This window comes from Papaver somniferum, chromosome 1 (assembly GCF_003573695.1).
Source record: "Papaver somniferum cultivar HN1 chromosome 1, ASM357369v1, whole genome shotgun sequence".
Taxonomy (NCBI): domain Eukaryota; kingdom Viridiplantae; phylum Streptophyta; class Magnoliopsida; order Ranunculales; family Papaveraceae; genus Papaver; species Papaver somniferum.
In genome coordinates, this window is record NC_039358.1 from 211,654,912 (window position 1) to 211,682,163 (window position 27,252).

At 33.9% G+C, this 27,252-nt stretch overlaps 2 protein-coding genes across 2 annotated transcripts; one reads left to right on the top strand and one right to left on the bottom strand.

Moving 5' to 3' along the window:
* The first annotated feature begins 19,520 nt into the window (after positions 1-19,520).
* On the top strand, positions 19,521-20,913 carry LOC113359632 (serpin-Z2A-like). The gene is made up of 4 exons (XM_026603232.1): positions 19,521-19,975; positions 20,078-20,257; positions 20,369-20,676; positions 20,720-20,913. The coding sequence occupies exons 1-4, from the start codon at positions 19,521-19,523 to the stop codon at positions 20,911-20,913; spliced, it is 1,137 nt and encodes a 378-aa protein (XP_026459017.1).
* Positions 20,914-21,108: 195 nt separating this feature from the next.
* Positions 21,109-25,625, bottom strand: LOC113315180 (riboflavin biosynthesis protein PYRR, chloroplastic-like). The gene is made up of 9 exons (XM_026563488.1): positions 25,157-25,625; positions 24,412-24,546; positions 23,917-24,016; positions 23,637-23,762; positions 23,202-23,515; positions 22,878-22,997; positions 22,337-22,582; positions 22,129-22,254; positions 21,109-21,573 (listed from the first exon to the last, which is right to left on the bottom strand). Exons 1-9 carry the CDS (start codon positions 25,505-25,507, stop codon positions 21,325-21,327), a joined length of 1,767 nt encoding a protein of 588 aa, XP_026419273.1. The 5' UTR covers positions 25,508-25,625; the 3' UTR covers positions 21,109-21,324.
* Positions 25,626-27,252: the final 1,627 nt, after the last annotated feature.

Here is a 27,252-nt window from a genome sequence, read left to right on the forward strand (position 1 = left end):
TTTTTTTAAAGAGTTTCTGAGCAAGAATGAAGTGTAGAAATTTCACATCCTCTCACCGTGCAAAGACTGATTGTGTAAGAGATTGATCTCGGCTGTTTTATCCTGGGGACGACGCGCCATTGAAGAACTGCTTGCACAATCTTGGGCAGAGCCGCAAAATGTCTTAAAGAAAGGACCGAGCCCGTGACTCAGCCATAACATTTGTTTCGTGTTTTTTTTTTTTTTTTTTTTTTTGTGCAGCCATAATTCAGCAATTGTTCCAACAATTTTAAGATGTTTTATTCTGCCATGGATATCAAAAAGAAAACAATTGCTTAAACGCGATAAGTATCATTTTTTTATTTCGTTTTATAGAATTATAATCGGTATAATTTTTCTTTGACGATTGTAAATGATGATTGAGATTTTAGGTAACTTGATACCTAGTGTTAATTTTATGTTATGGACTAGGATTCCAAAATGGTTGATATTTGTTCATGAATTTTTAGCATAGAAAAATATTACTGAACATACACGAACATTTTTGACATGTTATAGAGTTTTATGTGCATGTCTTTAATGAAAACGAAACGGGTCTTGAAATTTTAACCGAGTATATTAAACATCATGAGGATCATCCCTGCAAAATTTTAGAATTTTTGGAGTCCGAAAAGTATTCTTAAAGTATTTTAGAAAACTGCACAATGTATCTGAAAATTTCCGATGAGCAGAAATATAGTCCTTGTTGAATTCGTTTTTATGATATTTGTGTTGATAATTTGGATTCGTGTATAACATGAAACTTGTAGATAAGGAACTTATCTTCAAAACCCATTTTGAAGTTTTTCATTTGGATTTTTAGTTTGAGAGTTGTGATGTTTTTAAAATCGTTGTGTATGTTTTTCAAAAATAGGAGACATGATACTTGAGATTAGAGATTAGAGATGTAAGAAATTACTTTAAAAATCATGTTCTGATTCTAGTACTTCATAATCTTGTTTTGGTAATGAAAAGGAAGATTGTAGTTAGCAATCAAACTAGTGCACCACATATGTTTGATAAAATGCTTGATAGAGAGTTATAAATATATGATGTTATAACTATATTACTTTGGATCTTTGATTGAAATTTAAGAGAAACTTGGAGTACTCTATTTTAATTGATTTTTAAGTAATTATGTAAGTGCATAACTTGCTTATGTTTGGTTTCAAATTCTCACATGTAAATCATTGTGACAGGTTGAGCAAGTTTTTATTTTCCTATGAAATAAAAATTGTGGGAGATTAATTGATGTGTGGAGCAATGGGGTTGTTGATGTCTTTGTTGGTGTGCAAAGAATGGACAATGGTTTATAACCAATTGAGATTTAAAAGCAATTGAGGTATGGTTGATGGGCTATTCGTAGTTATTGTAGTGATCAAATAATGACATCCTAAATTGAATAAATTGATTGTTCAATCTTAGAATAAATTTTAGGGAAACAAAATATTGAGAATTATTGTGTATGACAATAAACATGTGACTCATATAAGTTTGGAACTTATGAAATAGAACTTGATATGAAACCAAAACTGAAAGAATTAGAAGCCTAGTCAAAACAAATGTGAATATCAACTCTCACTAAGAAATGAGCATAATATTGATTATGAGATTATTTGCTATTCTTGCACGGCATTGCAAGGATATCAAATGTTATTAACAACGCTTTTCAAGCTTAGTTAATGTGAATTGTGGATATGGTGAGAGATTGGTATATATTGGTGTTCTAAACCATATTTGTTTTGATAGGTTATAGGTTCAAAAGTTGAACCGAATCGTTTGAAAGAAAGTGGTGTTGAGATACACTCACATCACTATGATTTTTGATATTGGTACGATCTCAAAGTTTACTTTGGGTAGAACAATCTTGTTAAAGATGTTCATACTTTCGAAATGAGCGAGAATCTAGTTTCTGCGTATCTTGTTATAAACAAGATTGAGATTAAAATTTTGTTGAATTTGATCATTGCACTACTACAAATAATATGTTATGGATAAAATGTTTGTTTGAATATAATGTTACAATTTTATCATAACATGAATTGAATTTTGAATATTTGAATTATGAGATTTTGTCATGCTTTTAAGAAATCAATGAGTTAGTAACGAATGTGAGCATGTTATATTTTCTTATAAACTTGGTGAATTTTTGAGTAACATGTATGTAATATAACCTGACTCATAAAAGCATGTACACTTTGAAATCTTACACAACTTACAATGTTTTTTAATGAAATAAAATATTTGAGAATTTTATAAATACTTGCTTGATGCTTCTAGTAGCTTGTATTAAATAATCATTTGAGTCGTGAATTAGGCGATATTGACTTTACAAAAATTGTTTGAATTTTTATCCTCTATATTGTGTAAAATGTTTTGGGTTTAAGTCATTGGTTCATTAGTTTTCACAATTCTTGGAGTCTTTTGATATTGTTTTGAAATTCTTGTTTGAGTCAAAAATTAGTGGGGGTTCCATACCCTATGTTTTACAAACTTTGATTTAAATTAGAGGAATTAGAAAAATGAAGGTGACAAGTAATTCACTAAGAATGAAACTAGAAAAACATATATTATAGTGAGACTAAATTTTAGTCATGAATATTTTGTTGCTTATAATTTAAAGATAACTTCTCATTGAAAATAACTTTGTTCTTCAAAAAAGTTAATCTTTGGAAAAATAAATTCATGAGCCTATTGTTTTTAGACAAGCAAACAGAAAATCGTTGACACTTGCATTCATGTCGTTAAATTAACTTACATGCTTGTTTTATTCATGTTGTTTCTATGATGTATGATTTGTTATAGTCATAGTAAAAATATGTAAGTTAAATATGAGAATCTATGTAAACCAAGAATAACAAACTGTGTAGTTTCTACAATAAAAGAAAACATATAAGTTAGATATAAGTTATCATTTATATTCTGAAAACAACTTTAAAACAATTAAAAGAAATTTTGTTTACTTGAATCATTAGAATGATTTCAGAATTAATAAAAGTGAAATGCACAATAGTCTTTGTTTTGTATGCATAAGTGATTTGTTGAATTTTTATTCTAACTTATGATGAAAATGAAATTGAGAACATGTTTGGTTTACTATTTGACATGAAACACTTGAATGAAGATGGTGTATATTTTTGAAATGAATTTTTTTATTATTTGGATCTATTTCCTTTCAATGAAAATAGAATTTTAAAAGAGATAGAAATATGTATAGTCTGACTGTAAACTAGTTTTCACTCATTTGGTTTAGTGCTAATGCTTTTGAGATTGTGTGTGATTGGACTAGACATGAGTATGGTAGCTCAGTATGTTTCTTTGCCATGTGATTGACTATATATAAGTATTTTTGTAGTGGGGGTTTAATATATTACTTCCATAGTGGGGGTTTTATATTCAGATTTACAATCTTAGTATGGAAAATTGGTAAAATTTTGAGAAGGTTATGAGGTGTTTCAAACACACCTTATACCTAAAAATACACTATCTAAATGGTTACCGCAATCCTTTAAGGATATTGCAAAGCTGATTGGACATCCTTTCAGATGAATCCTTTAAGGGATGAAGCGATTCGATCCTCTAATAGATAGAGGAACAGTCATATTAATCCAATGTGATAGTATCGCGGTTATTGCATGAATTGAGAACGTAACGATAACTATAAGAGTTGATTTTATGAGAATATGGATTATATAATGTCTGAAAAGAGTTTTCATTAGTCCTTTGACGAAAGGATAAGAAGTTGTGAATACATCTTAGGGATGAGGTTGACGCCCATTGAGATTGAGTCATCTGTGACAGATACCAAACCTAGAAATAAGTTCAAAGGGACTAGATGAAGTCATGAATGATATGCATCATTGAGATTGAGTTATTTATGATGCGATTACCAACCTATAACTCAAGGTCTCAAAAGTAAGTTCAAAAGGGTAACCCTTACCTATGGAGTGAGATCCCAAAATATAGGTTCAAATGGGACTCCAAGTCATTGATAATATGGAGATGCGAGAATCATGCTTTTGAAGAATTCATCCCACGACATGATATCCTGAAGGGAGTAGAGGTTGAGTTTAATTTTTAGTTTTTAATTTTTAAACTCTTAATGATGTTTATATCTCTATTTAGAGTGGGGTACTTTCAGGAGTACTCTTGATAAACTCATCTATGTGAATGTGAAAGTGTGGCCGCTTTCTATGAGAATATGGGAAGTTCTTTAGATCATTCATTAAACCGAGATACAAGCATAGGGACGTAATGTGCTGGCTTTAGACTTTACACTAGTATAGTCGTGTGTGTTAAGTAATCTTTTTATCTCCTAGAGTTCAAGACTCATGTTCACTCTATGGTCAGATTTTAAGAGTGCCTATTAACACTATGTAAAGGTTCAAGTCGCGAGACACCTTTGCTTATGCACAACTATGTATGTTCTTGCTCAATGTTTTGACAAATATAAGTGGGGCATTGTTGGGAATATATGTTTTAAAAATATTATTAATTTTCAATAAATTAGTGCCTCATTTAAATGGTTTTATTGTGACATTTATTCCTCCTTTAAAGAATAAATTTATTAAACGTCAAAAACCGTTTTTGTTGAATTGGTTAGTGATGCTAATTAACAACTTATAAATGCATTTTATTTAATATTACTTAATTCTTTGACCATTATAAATCAGATTTTGATGAAAAGAAATAAGAGAGTTGATGAAACCTTTTTCTAGAGGGAGAGTTTTTTCTTTTATGTTACTTGAGTTCCAAAGAAAAATGAATTTTTTTGAGAAAAAAAAACAAGTGTGTGACATCCTTGTTTTTTCTAAAGATATATGAGCAAAAATGAAGCGTAGAAGTTTCACATTATCTCACCGTGCAAAGAGTGATTGTGTAAGAGATTGATCTCGGTTGTTTTATTTTGGGGACGACGCGCCATTGAATAATTGCTTTCACAATCTTGGGAAGAGCCGTGAAACTTCATAAAGAAAGCGATCTAGTCCGCGACTCATCCATAACTTTTGTTTCGTGTTTGGTTTTTATTTTTTTTGTGCAGGCATAATTCAACAATTGTTCCAATATGTAGTCTTTAGCTCTTGATGTTACACTTCTTGCTGAATATTTTGATGTTTGTTGAAGACCATATCATTTCTAAGCTTCCCAAAGTTCTAACATACAAATAATAGGTTTATCTTATTATCCACCCAGACTAAAAATTTAAACTAAAATAGGGCCGGACACAGGTTAAAGCCTTCAACCGCGTCCGGCCACTCCATTACTGCCTCATCTCAGAATCTTCTCTTTTCAAGTTAATTATTTCCATCTGCTCATCAAGCCCCAATTTATATGTAACTTGCGGAACAAGTTTTGCGAATTTTTCCAAATTCCAAAACAGAGTTCGATACAGGTTTCTGCGGTAGTTTGATAGCTACCTATGGAAAACAAACTAAAATTAAAGCCTCCCACATTCGAAGTTCAACAAGAAAAACTGTGAAAGAATTAAAGCTAGCAAACAACAGCAAGAAAATAGCCAACTCATGTATGAAACTAGTGCAAGATGTCTGGGTAAGGAGTCAAAGAGCAAGAATTTTGTATATTCTCTCCGATCTCAATCGACAGTGTTCTCTGTTTACTAGCTTCTAAAAGCCACAACCATCTAAATTATGTTAACTCTAAACTCACTGAATCATTATGCCAAGCACGAACTGAACCCAAAATAATTTGGTGATAATGATCACGTACAGTTCCATTTTTGCAGGATTAGGATTTTTTTAGTACACGTAAGGAGTTTTCTAACGATTCGAGTGAGCTGCATCCCCCCAAAATAATTTGGTCCAATGACTTAACCACGGCTAGCCTATTGCATATATTTTTAGCGCCCAAATACTTAATCATACATTCCCAGTTTATTAGGAAGAACACCACCACTGCCTAATCTCGAAATATTTCCTTTCCAAGTTAAAATTATTTCCATCTTCTTAGCAAACCCTAAATTCTTGCGGAACAAGTTAGGGAATTTTGGGAACCTCCAGTTAAACAAGTTTTATACATGTATAACAGAGTTAGCTACGATAGGGTTTCTTTGCAATAGCCTGTCTGGTAGCTATGAAAAAAAAAACTAAAAGTAAACCCTCCATCATTCAAAGTTCATGGATCACCAACAAAAAATACTTTCAAAGAATCAAAGCTATCAAAAACTAGCAACAAAAGCACTGCCGATGCATGTATGAAACTAGTGCAAGATATCTGGCTGAAGGAGTCGGAGAACAAGAATTTTGTATTCTCTCCCTTTTCAATCGACATTGCTCTAGGCTTACTAGCTTCTGGAGCAAGTGGTGAAACCTTGTAACAGAGATTAGGCTTCCTCAACACTAACAACCTCGACCATCTGAATTCTATTAACTCTAAACTCATTGAATCGTTATGCGAATCAGGAACTGAACCCAAACTCTCTTTTGTTGGCGACGTTTGGATTGAAAAATCTTGTCATATCAAACCTTCATTCGAAGATGTTGCCACCGCAGTATATAAAGCAGAAGCCAAAATCTTGTATTCCAACCATCCCTGTGTACTCGCATCTTTGGGCCTAAAAGTGGCCCCCTGGATAATCTCCAGGGGGCGAGGGCCACCCATATGTGAGTATACGGTTTTGCTATAGTTTTTTTAGGCGGTTCATATAGAACCACTGCTGCGGGAATTAACTTGAAGTTTTAAGCCAAGAAAAAAAAAATAAATTTTTTTGAAAGGTAAGCCAAGCAAAATAAGATAACGAGTTATCACTGCATTCACCATCCTTTCCAGCCTCACACTTTTAATTAAAATCTGTAGGATTGCATATTTGAATTAATTAAAATCTACAGGATTGCAAATTTGAAATGTCTTGGTTTCAAGAAGGGTTATTCATCTTTGTTTTTTCGCTTTACTTGCCTATTGTATCATTTTTTTGTAGTTATTTTTTGAGTATCTTATTATTTGATAGAGCCGTGCTATCCCACGCAGCTGCGTGGGAAGCAGTTATAAGAAAATTAGTTGTTAGCCGTTGGATGTTATATAATCTTCCAATTACGTTCTTTTAGACATTCTTTCCTTCATCTAAGTTTCTATGTGTAACATTATTTTCCCTTCCTTCTTCTTCTACATTCTTCTACAGGAAAGTCATCTAGGGCTAACTTCTTGCTTTCGTTTTTTGTTCTGAATGTAACTCTTGCTTTGGTAATCATCATATAAACCAAATAGAAAATAAATATATTTAAAATCAAGTTGATTTTTGGAAGAAAAAAAATCAACCCATTTTAAACTAGTTTAAGAAAACCATTATCCAATATTTTGTTCATGTTTTAGGAAATTCGTGAGACAGAATGTTGTTTATGGAGTTTTAATCTCTAGGTTTTTGGTGAACTTAATTTTGATGGAACAGTTTGAGTGTGAATTTTCTAAGTAATTGACAGTTGGTAATTTATCAAGATAATTCTAAAATAATCATGAATCACAACACAAATTTATTTTTCCATATTTCAAAAAAGATTCAATTTAGATAAGGTCTTCTGGATTCAAAGGAGGCATATTGATTTTGGGCTGATGATAGAACTGATTAGTCTCAATGCAACTAACTAATATCATCAATGGCATATCACCAACAACGACAGCAACCGAAAGCATAGTCGATAGGATTCTCAGAAACAAAGAGATCGAGTTACTTAAGGAAATAAGAGGGTATGGTTATTTTACTTTGTGGGGTATGTATGTTTTGATGGTTACTCTGAAAAATAAAAATTATGAGATCCAATAATATCCAAGAGCTACAACCCGCTTGCGTATAAAGACGTCCCACGCAGCTGCGCGGGACAGCACGACTCATATTGTTTCCCTTGAAAAATGCCATGTAAACGATCTTATCTTTTAATGCGAATGAATATGATAATATCTATGTTACAAAAACAAATGGTTTTTGAACTATCCGGCGGACATCAATAGGCTTCTTTCTCCGATCTATGGCTACCATTCCTCAGAAAGTGAAAAGACAAATCGTGGTTGAGAATGAACCCTTTTTTTAAGGTCTCATCCGACGTCCCGGATCTCTTTTTGCACTAAATCTCCTCTTCGGTTACAAAACCCATAACCAATTATTATCACCGATATCTTCTTGCGCTCAATCCTCTCTTCCGTACAGAAGTATATTAATGCTCTTCTTCGGATTGTTCTTCTCCATTGCGGCGACATGATTTGCGGGATTGAATCCCTTTGATCAATACCCGGATAATCAGTTTGATGTGTTACGTTTCAAATGTTTCCCTATATAAACCTCAACAGATGTTATCATCTTCCTAGGTTTCTCCATTTCTTTCTAAGAGCTTAATGTTTCGGAATAATCAACTAATCTACAAAAATCCATTCGGCGTTCTTTAAAGATGCAATATTAGAGTTATTTTATAGATACATAATTTAGGATCTTGAACTTCATGATAATCACACAATAAAATATGCAAGAGAGTCTATGAGAAATACCTTATAGTGCTAATCCATAATACATCCCCGATGATCTCAGTAGCAGCGGCAATACCTTGTGGAGGTCATGGTTTCTCCTTCTTCACCTCTTACGTTATGAATAATCAATTCTCCGAACCCAATACCGATGGCTATTGTGTTCCTCTTATAGGCAGAAGGAGGACCAAGTCCCTAGGGTTTAGTGTTGGCATTAAATCTCGACCGTCCATCAAAGAAGAGATATTAGGAATAATCCCATAAATGAAACCGGGTATAAGTATAGCAATAATCTAGATTACCAAGATTATTACACGGGCCCAAGGGAATATTTTAGTCATACAAAAAATATTCTTACATTCTCCCACTGGTCCATGTGATAATCTATTTAATGGTTAATCGTAGAAAAACATAAGCGCATAATTCCTAAATAAAATTTAATGGTTTAACATAATACCTTAACCAAGCAAATCACTCATGCGAGTCATGGCAGTGGCACGTTGTCTTGTTATCAACATGTTCCCTCCATGTACCACAACACAAACAACTTACTTGATCAGGCCTTAAATTGGGATATCATAATGGCCCAATGATGTCTTCAAACGAAAGACTATTTCTGTTAACATTCATCCATTCACATAAGTGTATACTAAACATGGATACATAAATAATTCAGAACGAAATTAATAAGAGCTCAATAAGTGTTCAAAAATAAGAACATAAATTAGCTGAACTCAATAATCAATTACTCCCACAGACCCAAGATTTTAATCTTTTCTTAAGAGGTCCTAAAAGGTAATTGTTCATTAAGAGCATCTCTCAATGCAATTGTGCTTAAATGATATATGAACAACTATTGTTTCTGAATTTCTTGATTCACGTATATATAATCAAGGTTCATGTGTTTTGTTCCTTTTGTATCATATCGTGCTTTAATGCTGCGATACGAAGACGATAAATTTCAGCAATGTAGAGACAAACTTAAATCTCTAAGTCTCGCAGTCATAAATATTCAAACTCAATTGTGGAATTAATATTGATGAATTCTTCCTTTATAAAATCCATACATCCACAAAAATTGAAGTCTGAAAACCCAATCAAATCTGTTGGGTTTGCTAACTAATTATAAGACATAAATTAAAATAGTATCTCAAAACTCTTGATAGCTTTCCTGTAATTTGTTCTTCGATTCTTTAACATATCAACAACTTGTTATAAGTTTCATATCAGAATTAAGACGTAATGAAGATTAAATTTATATCTTATATCCAACATGAAATAAAATCTGTTAAATATGTTATTATCTCAAAATTCTTGAATATTCGATATATGCCTTATATGAGAGCTTTATTAATCCATATGATATTACTATCGCATGGTAAGCTTCATTCATATCCTTTACTTAAAAAAACTATAGAGATATGCATAAAGTCAAGATCACTACTCGTAGGTAGTACGTCTTAAAATACAAGACCAAGAGTATGAATTTCTCCCACTGATCTTGAGGTATATGCATAAATCTGTAATAATTCATCCAAAACTTGAAACATTTATAGTTTTGTTGAATTTCATATACCATTATGGGAGGATGCTTAAATTTCATACTTTGATTTCTAAAATTTGTAGACTAAAATTTATCATTAATAAAGGTTATTTTCACATTTAATTAATGCAACTCTTAGGTCATACTGATCTACTAATAATACTATGACAATTCTGAATAAGTCTTTATTTGACACGAAAGAAAAACTTATTTATAATCAATGCATCGTTTCGGAGTAAAATCTTTGGCGATAAGTCTTGCTTTATACCGTTTAAAATTGCTATTACAGTCGTATTAGGTCAGAAAGACCCACTTTCATACAACTGATTTGTGTCTTTCGAGCAATTAAACAATATCCGAGACTTAACTTTTAACCAATGATTTTTGCTCACATAGCATCAATCCATTAATCAAAATTATTACACAAAATATTTGTGAACCTAAAACCGAGTCTTTGCCATTCCATATCAAAATGTAATAAATTCTTGTAAGAAAATCACTGAAACAACATGAATAACTTTCTTTCAATCTCTGTTGAGGCCTTCTTAATGCTGGTTCATGTTGTTATCAAAAAATTTCTTTATTGGCATATTATGGAGTATTGGATCAGTAATTTATGGGCTTTCATTATCTAACATTCTGATAATGAGAAGATTCACAATAACTGTAGAAATCTTAAATAAAGGGATCATTATCATGATTTCTTGAACAAATATATCCACGTACTCCCACAGATTATGCCATCATTAAAAATTTATATTTTCGATTTCAATAAATCCCATACCATTTGGATTATTTAGGAAAACCAATGATTCAGTAATAGTTTTCAAATCCAATTTTCATTCTTTGGAATGTAAGCCCTCACCTCCAACTGAACAACCATAACTTAAAGGTGATTTAAACTAGGTTTCCAGCCATTCTAGTCCAAAATGTGTCTTTGAAACTTCTTTGCTCGGAAATCTATTTAAATTACACAGTTGTTGAAAGAACATACATCACTGATATGTGTTCATTATGCATAACTCATCATGCTTCTAACCATTTTCATAAAAGTATGATTTTGCCTTTTGTTATACACCATTATGCCAAGGATAAGTTGGCCTTGTGTATTGAGCAACAAATCCAAACTTTTGGAGATACTACGTAAAAGATTTAGGATATTATCCTGTTTTGTAATACCTTTCACAATTTTCACCACCTTTATCAGACTTTATGATTTTCACTTTCTCTATAATTGCCTCTCAATTTCAATAATGAATGTTCGAGAAAATATCCACGGATTGAGATTCATAATGCAATTGATAGATGTACACAGTAACGCGAAAAATCATCAGGTGATAAACAATTTTATCTTCCAAAAAAATGGACCATTGAAAGTTTACAAAATAATCATAATCTACAATTAATAAGAACAAAAGCTGAAATTTATATTAGAGATAATTGACAATTAAGCTTACAATAGGTACGTACCTTCAATAAGATTCTCCTGTGGGTAAAACCTTATCAAGGAACAATGTGAGACATGAAAAACATTAGTACATATTTTACCTTCTCATACACACAACATTATGTTTGTTTAATACCATAACTAGAATCACCTGTGCGAAACTCACGTCCTAAAATGTATTAAAAAACTCAAATAATTCTAATGTTTAACCTAATACATTGGAATAATAGCCACATGTGGGTAGCTATTATTTCACATGTGTATGAAACATTTAGATAATCTTAATGCTTGTCTAAACCTGTGAACCAAAACTACTTGTGAGCAGTATTGTTCTTATTGTTAAATCAAACTAAAATGACTCAAAATATACAACATTTACAAGATAAAAGTTTAGTATCACTATGGTGATAACTAATCTATCCAGCAAACATGTACAATTACAAATATCCCACTAACTTTTCTTGTGATATTGCACAGTCCTAATCAATGATATGGACATCCTTGATCTGATCATAAAATTAGTCGATTACAAACAATTATGAGTAACCCTAAAACATTAATCATAAACCTTTACTCAAAGGCATGTCATCATACATAAATTGTAAAAATAATAACACCCTTTAATTGAAATGTCCAAAACATAATGAACTTTTCGTAAAACAAAATCTGGCGTTAAGCAAGTGTATAAGTATAATTCAATAATAAAATTTCATTGAAGAAAAATTCTTTGATGCATCACTCATTTAAATATGATACAAACTTAAATATCATGATAAATAACGGATATATGATGAATTAATATGAAAGGTGTTAAATAGTCAATGAATATCATTTTCAGAAATATGGAGAAATTTGTCAAAAATAAAACCTCAATTTCATAGAGGATAATTTGAGTTTTGGACAACATAATAAAAAATATTCATGAAAATATGAAAAAATCCGTAATAGGTTATTCAACTCGATAATGAGTTAATTTATGTAAATTTTCTTTTATGCACTTTTAAGAAATAACGTAAAATCATGTGCTAATTATTTAATCATCATAATGTATGATAAGATATTGTACACTTCAATGTTATCTTAAACATGTGAACTCAAATTACCTGTGGGTAATTGTTGTTCTAATACATTTAAGCAAAACAATATTATAAGCACTTGAGATAATAATGATTATGACTGGAAAAATTATTTGACATCATTGTGGTGATTGCCAAACAACTAAAAAATAATGCCATAATAACTACTAAACCTTTCCTTTTCGGCTTAGCGTGTTCGTGCTTACAATAAAATTATTATTATTGCTAAGATAAAACACTCTAGTATCACTGTGGTGATAGCTAAAGAATTATGACCTAAGAATCTTAAGCACAATAATTTTGTGCGTACATTTGAAATTATCATCAACATTGGGAGAAAAGTGAAACATAATGACACAAGACACCCACAAGATTCAAATCAATTCATATCCATATGATCAACAATCATATCATCAGTGTTTTCTTATATATGTGAACTCCAATTTCTTGTGGGTGAATTTTGTTCTGATATATTTAAGAAAAACGGGATTACAAGCATTTGACAAAAATTTTGATCATGAACAAAAGTGATTTGACGTCACTGTGATGATAGCCAATCAACTAAAATAATGTCATTATCACATGATGTCGATAACTGCTAAACCTACACTTTACGGTTTGCAAATTCATGCTTGTAATAACATTATGATTATACTGAGATATAACACTCTAGTATCACTGTGGTGATAACTAAAGAGTCCCATAATAATTTTAAGTATATTCCCATAAAATTTAAAGAAAAACAATAGTGCGAGAGAAACTATATCATAACGCACAAGCACACACACAAACCATATCATAATGCACACACAAATTTAATGGTGTCAAAAAATGGTTTTGATCATAAAATTTATAATGAAATTCGATTAAAAAAGATGTTTTAGTGTTTCGATAAAGCGGAAGCATATTAGTTAGTTTACATTTCTTAATGTAAAAAACCATTTCATTTATTTTAACATTGTCATTAAAATTGGTTTTAGTTGTAAATAGGTTCAATTCATAAATCTGTTCAGTGATGAACAAATTTAAAAAAAAATAGCTTAAGTTTGAACCATAATTGTTTATAACCTCTTAACTAGCAAAATAGAATTATGCTAGCAAAACGGGCCATTTAATCTAAGGCCCAATTTCTGTAATTTATAAGACACGACGTAAAATAGTTTCATGAGTCCATATTCTTAAACAAACAAAGACATTCAACTTGACCCGTATGGCCCAGGAAAAATAAAGACATTCCATAATATTTTACCCCCTCATCAAATTTCACAAACATGCCTAATATATTATTTCTTTAATACCCATTAATGTTAATATCTTTAATACCCATTAAAAAGAAAACGTAACTTCACATTTAAACAGGGAAGGAATTAATAAGACATTGATAACCTGTGGGTCCAAATTCACCAAAGGTTTGACCGAGAAAACTTAATGCACGCATATACAATTGTGCCACGTCATGTTCACCATATTCTCCTAAACATTTCAAAGAAAATGAAAAACCTAGCTAACTATTACAACGGCGGTCTTCATTTTTTTCTTTTTTTTGATTCTCATTAATTCACAGATTTTATATGTATATCCGGTAATAAGTTTTTGTGAAACGAAGGCTATGCATATTACATACTGATTTGGATTTTTGCTTTTGGTCTTGAAAATTAAGCTCATTGACGTGAATACGGACATAGGTTAAAGACATCACGATTTTCACATATCATTATCGGATGATCATGAGTTCTAAACACAGGCTCTGATGCCAACTATTAGAGTTATTTTATAGATACATAATTTAGGATCTTGAACTTCATGATAATCACACAATAAAATATGCAAGAGAGTCTATGAGAAATACCTTATAGTGCTAATCCATAATACATCCCCGATGATCTCAGTAGCAGCGGCAATACCTTGTGGAGGTCATGGTTTCTCCTTCTTCACCTCTTACGTTATGAATAATCAATTCTCCGAATCCAATACCGATGGATATTGTGTTCCTCTTATAGGCAGAAGGAGGACCAAGTCCCTAGGGTTTAGTGTTGGCGTTAAATCTCGACCGTCCATCAAAGAAAAGATATTAGGAATAATCCCATAAATGAAACCGGGTATAAGTATAGCAGTAATCTAGATTACCAAGATTATTACACGGGCTCAAGGAAATATTTTTACAAAAAAATATTCTTACATGCAACCCCACAAGATTTCCATTCAAAAATGCCGCAAAGCTAGCTAAATTCGTCCGTCTTACTCTTTTTTTTTTTTTTTTGTAGGTAATGCCATCCTTCCCCTATATTGAGAGTGATGTTTATAATATCGGGTCTACGGATGAACTCACACTCACATGTGAATTTTTAGTTATGTGGGAAGTGAGAAAAGCAACCCTTCTTAAAAAGGTAATATTCTTTCATCTGTGATATAAGATTAGTCCATTTGACACCAACCCACACCCAGTAAAGATTCGTGTTGGTGATAGACATGCAAGTTTTTCCTTTGGTTTCATTTAGTGAATGATTTTCTTGATTTGGTTATTTTTCTAAAATATTAAATGTAACTTTCACGTAAGTTGGACCATCAATCTTAGGTGTAATCGGTTTTTGTTGATCGAAAGGACTCGCCAAAACTCCTAAAACCCATTAGCCAGTGTATGGAAGTAACATTGAATATCTAGAATACACCTGAAATATCCATCCTTACCCAAACTTCTCAAATTTGTCTGGGCAGCAAAGTAAGTGTATGATGCATTTGCACTCTGTAACCAATTTTTTTTTCCTAAACGTTGCTTCTATCACGCTATATTAGTTACATAGCTTGAAAATAAACAACTTAGACAAGTGGATTGGCTTGACCCTTCCTTGGCTTCTGTTCGTTATTTGTTGTCGTAATATTTACAATTTCATATTAAATCCAAAAAAAATTATGATTGACATTGTGTTTTATATAAGGACTTCGGTTCAGGAAAGCTTAGAGTGAGAATGATATCTTACTTTTTCCGGCAACTCTTCTGCATATACTGATTGTTAAATTTAATTTTTAGGGATGTAACGAATTCTGTTGCAGTATATGCAGGTAATATCGTGGAAGTACTCTCTCTATAAGATAGTTTAACATACAAATAGATCGCCAGTAAGTGAGGAGTCGTCCCTCATTTCACATGGTTAGTGGAAATCATACTGTCGAGATAGTTCTGAAACTTTGCAGAGTTTTAAAGAGTCGTAGTTGGTGGAACTTTTAATGTGCATTTCAAGCTCTTCCTATTGTAAAAAGTTAATTTCTGAAACTATTTTCTGTTTAATTAATTTTCTTACATTCTTTTTCTTTTTTTTGCAGGTAAACCACAACTTAGTTTCAGTTGGCAAAAGGTTTGAAAAAACTGGAATGCGGCCTCTCATGGGTGATTCTTTTTGCACCAAGAATAGGAAGGCATGACTCTCACCTAAAAAAACAGATTATAACGTAATTCTAAATAGGGAATGTACTTCTCCAATATTACCTGAAACTATCCAATATTGGCCCCCTAACTAACATGTAGTACTTTTAAAATTCTCCCAGTAAGCACCTATAAGAGTTTCAGTCAGCTTCCTGAAAAGGAGGACATCATTGGATGACCATGATTTTCCTACGATGAAATGAAGTAGACTTCATGGGACCAATGAGGTTACCAGGTTTTCATTCTCTTCTATTTCATTATGTGGTATACTAAATAGTGGGTACAGGTTACGAAGTGTAAGAGGATGGTGAGCTTAAGCTACATCACGAGTGCTGAGACAGATGGTCCACCTAATATCGCCAACCAATCTCTTTTATATTACGAGATGGCACGAGAAGATAAATTTCCATATTTTCCTTAAGGAAGTTGAGTACTTCTTTGGCATACTACACAATGTTGTCATGCATACCAAGTTATAGCTCATGATTAGACGTCCTCTTTAAAGAGATGCATTTAAAGTCTATTGAATGTTAAACCGATGCCAATCCCAGGCTTAGAATGTTAGAAACAATGATAAAGGCCAAAGGTTGGTGTGACTAATTGTACCGATTGTTGCGTAAATCTTTGCACGTTGTTTATATTGTTTGGACTTTGGAATTTATTCTATTTGTTCTTTTTTTCTTTCTACCTGGACAGCCAACCAACATTTCTGCAATGTTCATCTCTAACTGTATCTATACTTATCTCACTTTTTCTGTTAGAGGGTTAAATTCTGAGTTTGTTCGTCCCATAGAAACTGCTCTTAATCTATAAAATTCGATAGTCATAGTATCGAACCATCTCCTTATATTGTTTCGATATTTGTGAACATTTTGTCCATCCGGCCCAATTGAAAGCCCAAAGGGTTTGTTTGGGTTAAAAGGATTGAAACCGAAAGTGACTAGGACAAAAAACTTTACATATTCATTAATTGAGGGATGAAAGTAAAACTAAAAGGTAAATGGATTGCCAATTGATTAAGTAAAAGATATTTTTTTTTCTAGGATGAGAATAATACTAACTCCGTTTCAGGAAAACTGTTACTTTCACTTTGTAAATGCGGAAGTATTAAAATGAAAAAAATGAAAGTAACATTATTTCAAATATGGAGGGAGTATTAATTATAGAGTGTCTGGAGAACTATATTAGAGGGAATTATTATTAGGGATATTTTGACTTCTAGTCACATAAAAATTATCAGAATTGCGTTTGGGTCACGAAGAAATTAGAGTTTGGGTCACGAAGAAATTTTAATTAGAATTTGGGTCACGAAGAAATTTTAATTAGAGTTTGGGTCACATGACTGTAATTGACCGTCTTAACAGTTAAATGAGTTAGTAAATACTGAAATGACAAATTAAATATTAGATTTCAATGTATTTACTAACATGGCCATTGAACTTTCTGTTCCACATGTGTACGGTATAAAATGGCAATCCAATTCATTCCTCCTGCTACTTCAACTTGTCTCTGACTCTCACGTTCATCGCCTCCATCATCTTCGAACGATGAAGCTGCTGTTGACTAAATTATTAAGTTGAAAATGGTAGAGAATAACTCTCCATGAGATAGCGTCTGATGTTGGTGTTACATCACTAATTGATGATGGTTGATATCGCTCTTAGCCTTGATTTTCTACTGGTGTATTTACTTAACAAGGTAACAACAAGGGATTTGGGAATTTCTGGATTTGATCGAGATCGGGTCGAATCAAGTTCTTGGGACAGAGGATGTGAGCAATCGATCAGTCAACTTGGTAACGGTTTCGAGTGGTTGTTTCTGCCGATAGAAATTGTTGATGTATGGATGTGATACGAATTAATTTGGAGTCCGTTGATGTTTAGGGAACTTGGGTTAATTGTTAATTCGAACTTGCAGGAATTATAGAGCTACAAAAGATGTTTCTTCAATGTTCAACAACAGCACCAGTTTGTGCTTAACAAATGTTCGATTGAATACCTGAACCACAGGTCATGCCTTGTCGCGATCAGTTCCGTCCATTCAGAAATCATCAGCAATCCGTGGAAGAAGAAGAGTTGTTATGAATTCAGAATTCAGAAATGTAAACGGTGGAGATTGATTTCTCTGTTCAACTTGGTTATTCATCTTTCCGGTTATCTTCTTCAAAAATCTTACCGAGACTGTCAAGTTGAAATCTTCGTTAAATTATGTACTGTTGTCGTCGGTTTTGATTCCAGTATCAGCTCCATAGGAATCTGTAAATCCAATGAATAATGGGTCCCCCATGGCAGATGCTCGACTCAAACTGCATACCTGTAAAAGAATGATTAGATCATCGGAGCAACCCAGCTTAATTAGTTCATTTTCTTACTCAAACCTTAATCAATAGCCACTCTTATATCTGTAGGTGATAACCAGAAGAATGGTTGTTCTATTTTCTCTAGTATACAGAATGGTGAGAAAGGACACTGTTACCGGAGGAGTTCATCTTCACCGGAGGAAGGGAGGTGGAGGTGAATGAGGTGGGATGACACTGTTAACGACAGTTAGCAGCGTTATATATATTGAAATTAATTTTTAAAAATAAATAATTAGGTAACGGTCAAGACGGTCATGTGACCCAAACTCTAATTAAAAAATATTCGTGATCCAAACACAACTCTGATCATTTGATCTAAAGTCAAGATATCCCTTATTACTATGGGCATGTGCACGCAAGTGTTTTTTGTTAGCTTTTCACTGAAACAGTGAAAACAAAAAATATTCACTAAAATAGCTTTTCACATAATCCAAGTAAGCTAACCAGCTAACAGTCGGTAACAGTGAAAACAAATCATAGCCCGGGCCGTTACGGTACGAGTCATTTACTAGGATCCACACAAAAAAAAAAACAAAAAAAAAAACTACCCTCATCGGAGCAAAACCCAAAAGCCGTGGAGATAGGTTGAAATGTACTGTTGTGTCATGGACTCCCAGAATAAGTGACAAGTGTATAATATTATACAAACGTGTATCCTATCCTATTATTCTCTATTAAAGATTAAATGTAAGAGAAAAAATTTAAATGAGTAAAATATCAAAGCTAAAACTAGCAAAAATACTTGTAATTTTGCTAAAAATATGAATAAAAGAATGAATAAACGGGTACCCAATACCCGCGGGTACCCAACGGATATTACCCGTTTGGACCCGTTTAAATTCGGGTCCAATCGGGTAATTACCCGTCCGGTCCTAAATAGCTAATGGGTCCAACTTTAGGACCCGGAACCGGACCCAAATATATCGGGTCCGGTTCCGGGTCCGGGTAATGGGTACTCATTGACAGCCCTACTCTGCATGGTACTAAAACTCGTGCAGATGACATTTGTTGATGCTAGTTGTAAAGTTTATCCTCTCAGAATTACCTGTTGGATAGAGGACCAGCCACATCACCAATGTATTCCACGACGTTCTATGTAAACAATACATTTACATGTAAACCAGAGTTGGAACGAAAATAGTAGGGACCGTAGGGTTTCTCTGCAAATTGGCACTAGTCTGATAATAGCTATGGAAAACAAACTAAAAGTAAACCCTCCGTTATTCAAAGTTGATGGATCATCGTCGACAAAAAGAACTGTGAAAAAATCAAAGCTACCAGAAACTAGCAACAAAAGCGCTGCTAATTCATGTATGAAACTAGTGCAAGATGTCTGGTTAAAGGAGTCGGAAAATAAGAATTTTGTATTCTCTCCGTTCTCAATCGAAAATGCTCTAGGTTTACTAGCTTCTGGAGCAAGTGGTGAAACCTTAAAACAGATATTAGGCTTCCTCAACACTGAAAGCCTCGACCATTTGTCAACTTTAAACTCATTGAGTCGATATGCGAAGCGCGAACTGAACACAAATTTTCTTTTATTGGCGGCGTTTGGATTGAAAAATCTTGTCCTATTAAACCTTCATTCCAAGAAGTTGCCACCGCAGTATACAAAGCTAAAGCCGAAACTGTTGATTATAAAAATAAGGTATGAGAATTTTCAACCTCTTGTCTTTCTGTTGCTTGTACTAGCTAAAACTGCTCTTTTTTCTTCTTATCGTTTATTGATTTTAATCTATTTTATTTAGAGCAAAAAGGAGCAGAAGAAGGTGAATAAATGGGTTGAAAAGAAAACAAATGGATTAATTAAAAATCTTCTTCCCGACGGAGCAGTCGATGAACGTACTAAAGTTATATTGGCGAATGCACTCTATTTCAAAGGATGTTGGGGTCGAAATCCGTTTGATGAAACGCTAACCAAGAAATCGAAGTGATATCTCCTGGATGGGGAAAAACCAGTGAAAGTTTCCTTCATGTCGTCCAACCAATGCCAATATATTACTTGTTATGATAACTTCAGAATACGTAAACTCCCATACAGATGTTCTGGAACACACGAAAATGCCCGTGATCCAAGTTTTTCTATGTATATAGTTTTGCCTGAGCAACGAGATGGACTTGGTGAACTTATTGCAGAGGTGAGTTCTAATCCCGCTAGTTTTCTGAATACATATGTCCCTGTCAGTCAGAGCTTGGTGCCACCGGGAGAATTGAAGGTTCCGAAATTCAAAATCCTTTTTGATTTTGAAGCATCAAGAGTACTCAAAGAACTGGGTATAGTTTCGCCTTTTGATGAATCTCAAGCTGAGCTGACGGAGATGGTGAATATTGATGGTACTAGTAAATACAGTAAGCTTCATGTTGACAGTTTTTCACAAGTGTTTTGTTGAAGTTGATGAAAAAGGAACTGAAGCTGCTGCTTCTACTGCTGTTACGGGTGTGGTGTGTTGCATGATGCGTCCTCGTACACCTCCTCGTCGTGTTGATTTTGCGGCAGATCATCCTTTCATGTTCATTATCAGAGAGGAGCAAAGTGGTGTGGTGTTGTTCATGGGGCATGTCCTGAATCCTTTGTTGAGTTCGTGATGGCTACATGTTATCTTCTCCCTGGCTGTATTTTTTTTGGTTTCATCAAGTAGTTTAGAGTAGCTACTAGTTTTGCTCTTTTGAGTTCAAATGTTACAGCCGAGTATAAAAGCCTTGGCTTCTGCATTGGACAAAATTTTCAGTTGTACCTGATTGTAAAATCGGTTTTACTTCTCTCCTCAAAACTATGTAACGTTTTCCCCGGAATAAAATGTATAACAGCCTTTATGACAATCACAACTTTCCAGTCAGGTTACAACATGAAGATTCTTGATCAAATCAATGCAAAAGTTCATCATGCCAAAAGAAAAGGAGCCAAGAAGACTTGGACATCTGGCTGGACCAAGTTGCTCGAAGTTTCATATTCAAAATTGTTACTATAACACCATCATCCTGGTGCACGAAATAATTTTACTGTGAAATTGAAGTAGAAGGCTCTCCCAAAAACTCTGACCTCAACTGCATTAACAACCGGCCGAGGTAATTTAGGCCTTCTCCCTCCCGTCCTCCACCCCAGAAAAGATCATGCGGTGAGGCTTCAACAAGAACAGATCCTTCCGTGGACAGTAACATTGAATTCAAATGAGGGTAGATAGAGAACTTGCATTTCAGAGCTCTGTACATCACCTCAATTTTCGCAGTGTCCCAATCAGATCTAACCTGCATTAGCAAAACAAAAACAGGCTATATATGTAAAAATTCTGTCAATATAACAAAAAAGAAGTAAGCATATTAGTACTTGATTGTAAAAGATAAGTTGCAACTGTCAGGTAAGTGCCCTAATGTTGGATTTACGAACAATACTACACTGCTCACGGATTCCTATCCAACAATCTTTTTCTTGTCATGGTCTCATACAATCTCATCCTCTCAAGGTATTTTAAGGCCCACAATAAACCTAGGGTCGTATTCAGCGAGTACTATACTATCAGTTCCACTATGTGGGAATCAGCTTGAAGTTTTAATCAAGCCAAGCAAACTCGGATAATGAGTTACCACTGCAGACACCATCCCCTCATTACTTTCGATTATAAAGTATACAGGGATATATATTTAAACTGTCAGGGTTTCATAAAGGGTTATGCATCTGACGTCTAGTTTATACCACCGCACGCCATGCATTTTGCCCCCATTACCTTCAATTAAAGTTCTAATGGCTTTCAAAACAGGGTTATTAATCTAATGTGTAGCCCATGCATGATTTAAGAGGCATACCAAATTAGGATGTTTCCTTTGCAGTACCCTTCCAATACGTGCAGCTTCTTCGGGGCTCTTTGCAGATTTTATTTGTTCAACACAATCTTTTGCCACAGGCTCATCAACACCAGCAAATTTGTGTGCCTGCAAAAGAGTGAAAAGCACTTAATAACTTTCAGATTCAGATGTGACAGCGAACAGAACTTGTTAAGTTTTAGAAGTTCACCTGATAATAATGCTCAACACTTGGCCATGTCAAATAACCTCCATTTCCATCAGGCATTTGTAAAGGATGAGCAGAGAAGTTTGAGAAAGCTCCATAAGGGTCCCATGTCTTGTAGAAGAATTTGATGCTTGCTTCGTAGGGAGTCAAACTTGGATCAATTGCTGAAGTTTCATCAATCGAAGGGATTACGGGTGTCAAGTCTGGAATGGGCTGAAGAAATCCAGTAACAAGCATGTCCGGACCAATCTGCAATCCATAAGTTATATGTCATGATGGAAATTGTAAACTTTACATAATCGTTCAGTAATATCGAACTTTCTCATGTGCCCATATAAGTTTGGCTTTGTGTAAATAGAGCTACTCTGCCATTGAATAATTATTTTACAAGGCATATAGAGGAGCTGAGGAGGAAGACCTGGATGATTAGTAATAATGGTAAGAAAAAGGTTTATAGCATTTGTACAAACAATTTTTAATAGCGCAAAAGAAAACTGATTCTATATTTATTTTTTTTAACCTAAAAAGTCATGCCAGCACCAACCTGCTCAAAGGAAACATCGATCAAGTTCAGTGCTTGTGACATCTCAACCATTCCAAGTTCACCAACAGGGGTTGGAGCATTTTTTCCACCAATGATTTTGGGAGCAACAAATGCATAAACCTGTATAAATTCGTTGTAGATAAGATATATGAGTAGTCGAAACTAGGTAGATCCTATGCAATGTCCACAGCTTTTCTTATTCTACTATATACAAATGAATTACTGTGTGTATAAGGATCATCCACGTACGAAATTACGGTGAAAAAATAATAATGTTCAAGACAAACGCTTCTTGGGTGGAAAGAGAAATAATACGAAAATTACCTTGTGTACACAACCAGAAGATATAGCAGAAGCAGCTAAAGTCCCTCCGCATTCCCACAAAACTGAAAGGTATCCACGATCATAGCAATACTCCATGACACTCCTTGTGTTTAAAATGTCAAACTCGACCACTTCAACTCCTTTAGAAGCAAGTAATTTCTGGAAACTCTTTCTTGCACCCCTCTGTGTCGTAACTATAGTGCGTACCTCGGAGACATCCCAAAGGTTCGCAACCTCAGGAAGATTTAGAGTTTGTGACATAACTATCCTTACAGGCGTATGCCCACCTCCATGTCTTGCTGTTAGCTTCGGATCTAACTCGAGACAAGAAAAGGAAGGTAAGGTGCAAAATAACCTTTACACAACAACATAATAGCAGCAACTACAACATAGTGGCTTAAAAGGTGGAGGTGAAGATTATAACAAGAGTCATACCATCGCGGCGGACGGTATTTCCTCCTACAATTATGGCATCACATCTGCCTCGAATTTCAAATACCCGATGCCTAGATTCTTTGCTGCTGATCCACCATGCATGTCCACTACTAGCTGCAATTTTTCCTGTCATCATGTAAAAACAAGCTCAATTAGAGAATTCACTTCACTGTATTGTGGTTAGGAAGTTCACCGAGTCATAAAAACTTCCATTAGTAACAAAGACCTCCTGATCAAGAATAGATTGACAGTCTCAGTATAAAGCGTCAAAAAAACTTACCATCAAGGGTCATAGCATACTTGAGAACAGAGAAGGGAACTCGGGAAGCAGCTCTGTAGAGTAAAGGAGCATTCACCAGGAAACATGATTTCAAAGCTTCCTAACCAGAGCAACATTGAAATGTTAATAAAGGAACAAAAGACAGATCATTGTATTTGGCTACAAAGGTTATGGAGAAAAACAACAAAGACTTGATATCATTATTAACTGTACGGTGTTTATGGCTAGTATTAGGGTGATAACTTAACAGAAGATGTTGAATTTATAGTAATCTTTCTAGAGGTTACATGTGGAAAGAAGTGTAGAGAGAATAATTTTGAACACAGCATATGTTGAAGCTGGGTTTCTCAGCGTGCACTTGATAAATGAATACAACTATCATTGATAAATTTTCAAAAAATTAATGAAACTCATGGTCATAAGCATTATAAAAACACAAGGAAGACTGCTAAGTTTCTAACGCTACACGAACTATGTTGTGAATAGATTTCCCACCTCAATTGATTGACTCTGCAAATCCTCTCCAAGAACATCAACCTGAACTCCTTCACTTCTTAGTGAACGTATAGCATTGCCTCGAAGATGCTTTAATGGGTGTCTGATTCCCAGAACAACTCTTGAGATTCCTGCCTGTTGTACACATATCAGTGGTCTATGACACCTGAAACCGCAAGCGGAATATATAAAAAAACAAACCAATCATAAAAGAACCTAACATTATCATATATAGAGATTTAAAGACTCTGGTCCAAATTAGAAGTGTACAATTCCAATAAACCGACACATGATTAATCAAAGAGAACGGCACAAATTCATGTGAATCAAACCCAATTCTTGCAACACCCTAGGCTAATCTGTGTCTTATTTAGAATGAGTACACGTCAAATGAGAACTATCTTCCAAGCCGGACTTGACGAAATGGGCATGTTTCTGATATAAAATTGGGAATTCTCAAAACCCATTTGAGTCAATTTTCTCTCTTTTGCATACAATCAATCTTAATCCTGACAATGAATCTATATAAGAACCAAACAAGAACAACCCCCATGAATTGAATACCTAAATTTTCAACCAAAATTGACATTTTTAAGCAATTTAACAACATCAAACCAAACAAAAAAAAACAAAACCTAGAACAAAAAACACTAAATTTTCAATCAAAAATGACATCTTTAAGCAATTTGCCAACACCAAACAAAAAACCCAGAACAAAAAACACTACAAGATTGAGCAAGGATACCTTAATTAAGGCAGAAACAGCAGTTTGATCACCATGACAATCACCAGGTTCCATATTAAGATAAGCAGTAGCACCATTAGATAATTCTCTAGCAGCTTCAACTGCTTGTAATTCAGCACATTTAGTACCTTGAGCATATAAAAACCCTTCTCCAACAATATTCACACCCTTTGCAATTACACATCCAAAGTTTGGATGTGGAGATGTAAATCCAGCAGATTTATCAGCAATTTCTGCTGCTCTTCGAATATGATTAGCTTCAAGTGAATAACTATTGTTGTTATTGTAATTGTTCTTGATGTTGCAGACGATTGGGGGTTGAAAAGCAGCACCCATCAATGAAAACGCCATTAGAGAGAGATTTTTGGTGATAGAACTTCTCTTTTGGGGTTCTCAAAAGAATCAATTTTTATTAATGGGCGTCATTGTTTAGTAGTATCCTGGGATTTTTGGAAAGATTTTGTGAAGAGTGTTTTTTGAGAATGAATTTATGTGAATAGATACTTTCCAGTTTTATTTTGTTTACTTTTTCACTTTTTACTAGTACTATATACTTACCGGAAGATAAGATTTATTGGACGGCTGATAATTTTCGAGAATGTACACAGGAATAAGATAGATAAATTTTTTATTGGATAAATACGATAACTAAAAATCCGGCGGTCATGATTATTTTGTTTTATATAAATTAGTCGGTTTACTCGTGCTGATAAAATTCTATTTAACAATCTTATAGAAAAAAGGGCAAATTTGAAATGGGAATTTATTTTATTTAAAAAAAAAGATAAACAACAATTGGCATAAGCAACAAGATTCAGAGTTGTTTTTGGCCTAAGAGGCCAGAGTATAGAAATATTGCTCTATGTTGGAAAGACAAGATATAAGCTACAAGACTAAAACTAAAAGAGAAATGTCTTTAAAGAAAGCACTCGCCTGTTGGTTTCTTTAAAAGTTCCAAAGAAAATTGGTCGGTTAAATTTTTAGCATCACTTTCAACTGTGTGAGTTGTTGATTCATTGCCTTGTTCAAAATTGTCCAGATGACCCTGGTTTCTGCTTCTTTTGGAGAGTACACTTAAAAAGTGATACCTACACAAAATGATGGTTTGCTAGATAAATCTCGCATTATGTAGCCTGCACATGTCCACAAGCTAGCAGCTGACTAATCCAAGAGATTAACTATATAATGAGGCACTAAGGATCTAAAACATCTATTTAAAAATTTATTTAGAAGTTCTAAACAAAGATTAACTCAAATCTAAACCCTCTCTAAAATATTTACAAGAACTCCTCTCAGATTATACAAATATACTTGTGAGTTGATTTACAAACAGAATATAAACACAAAATAAACATAGCGGAAGCTAAACAACTAACGTATTTAACTCCTCAAAGATTTTCATGAACTGAGCGACCATCTCCACGTGCACAACTTGATCTGTCTCTGAAAACTGAAAGTGGGAACTGGGTGAGCACATCATCCCGAAGGGTGCCCAGTAGAAATAACAACTAACTTTCGAGTAATCATTAGAATGATTTAAAGACAATGCAGGTTTAACAGAAAAACCGTTCAAACGCGGAAAACAGATAAAGCATACTAAAATAATAAATTGCACGGAAATATATAAAGTTCTACCAACCAATCATTCGGCAAACATTCACAACAGAAATAATAGTTGAGCTATGTCTTCCTTCGGAGTAGCAAGGCATGACTGTTGCGGAATCTTCAATGATCATTAAAGCGCCCCGAGGTTTTCGGCCTCGAAGTCATAAACGATGTGTACCTTACCAGTACCTTATTCTACGTGCACTCTAATAACAAGTACCCAAAGAGACTAATGGTAACAACATTATATCCGATCGAAGTGCTTACCCATGAAGAGCCGTATCCGTCCACGGGTAAATCCAACAATCATATATAAGATTCTCAACATTATTCTCTCTAAACACCAAAACATAATATAATAGCTTTTCAAAGTAACTTAAAAGAATAATAAACATCCATGTATAAGACATGAGTTGCCCGTACAGAAATAGGGAAAATATATTGGTGACAATTACACACCTATTAGGATAGTTTGGGTGACAATTACACAC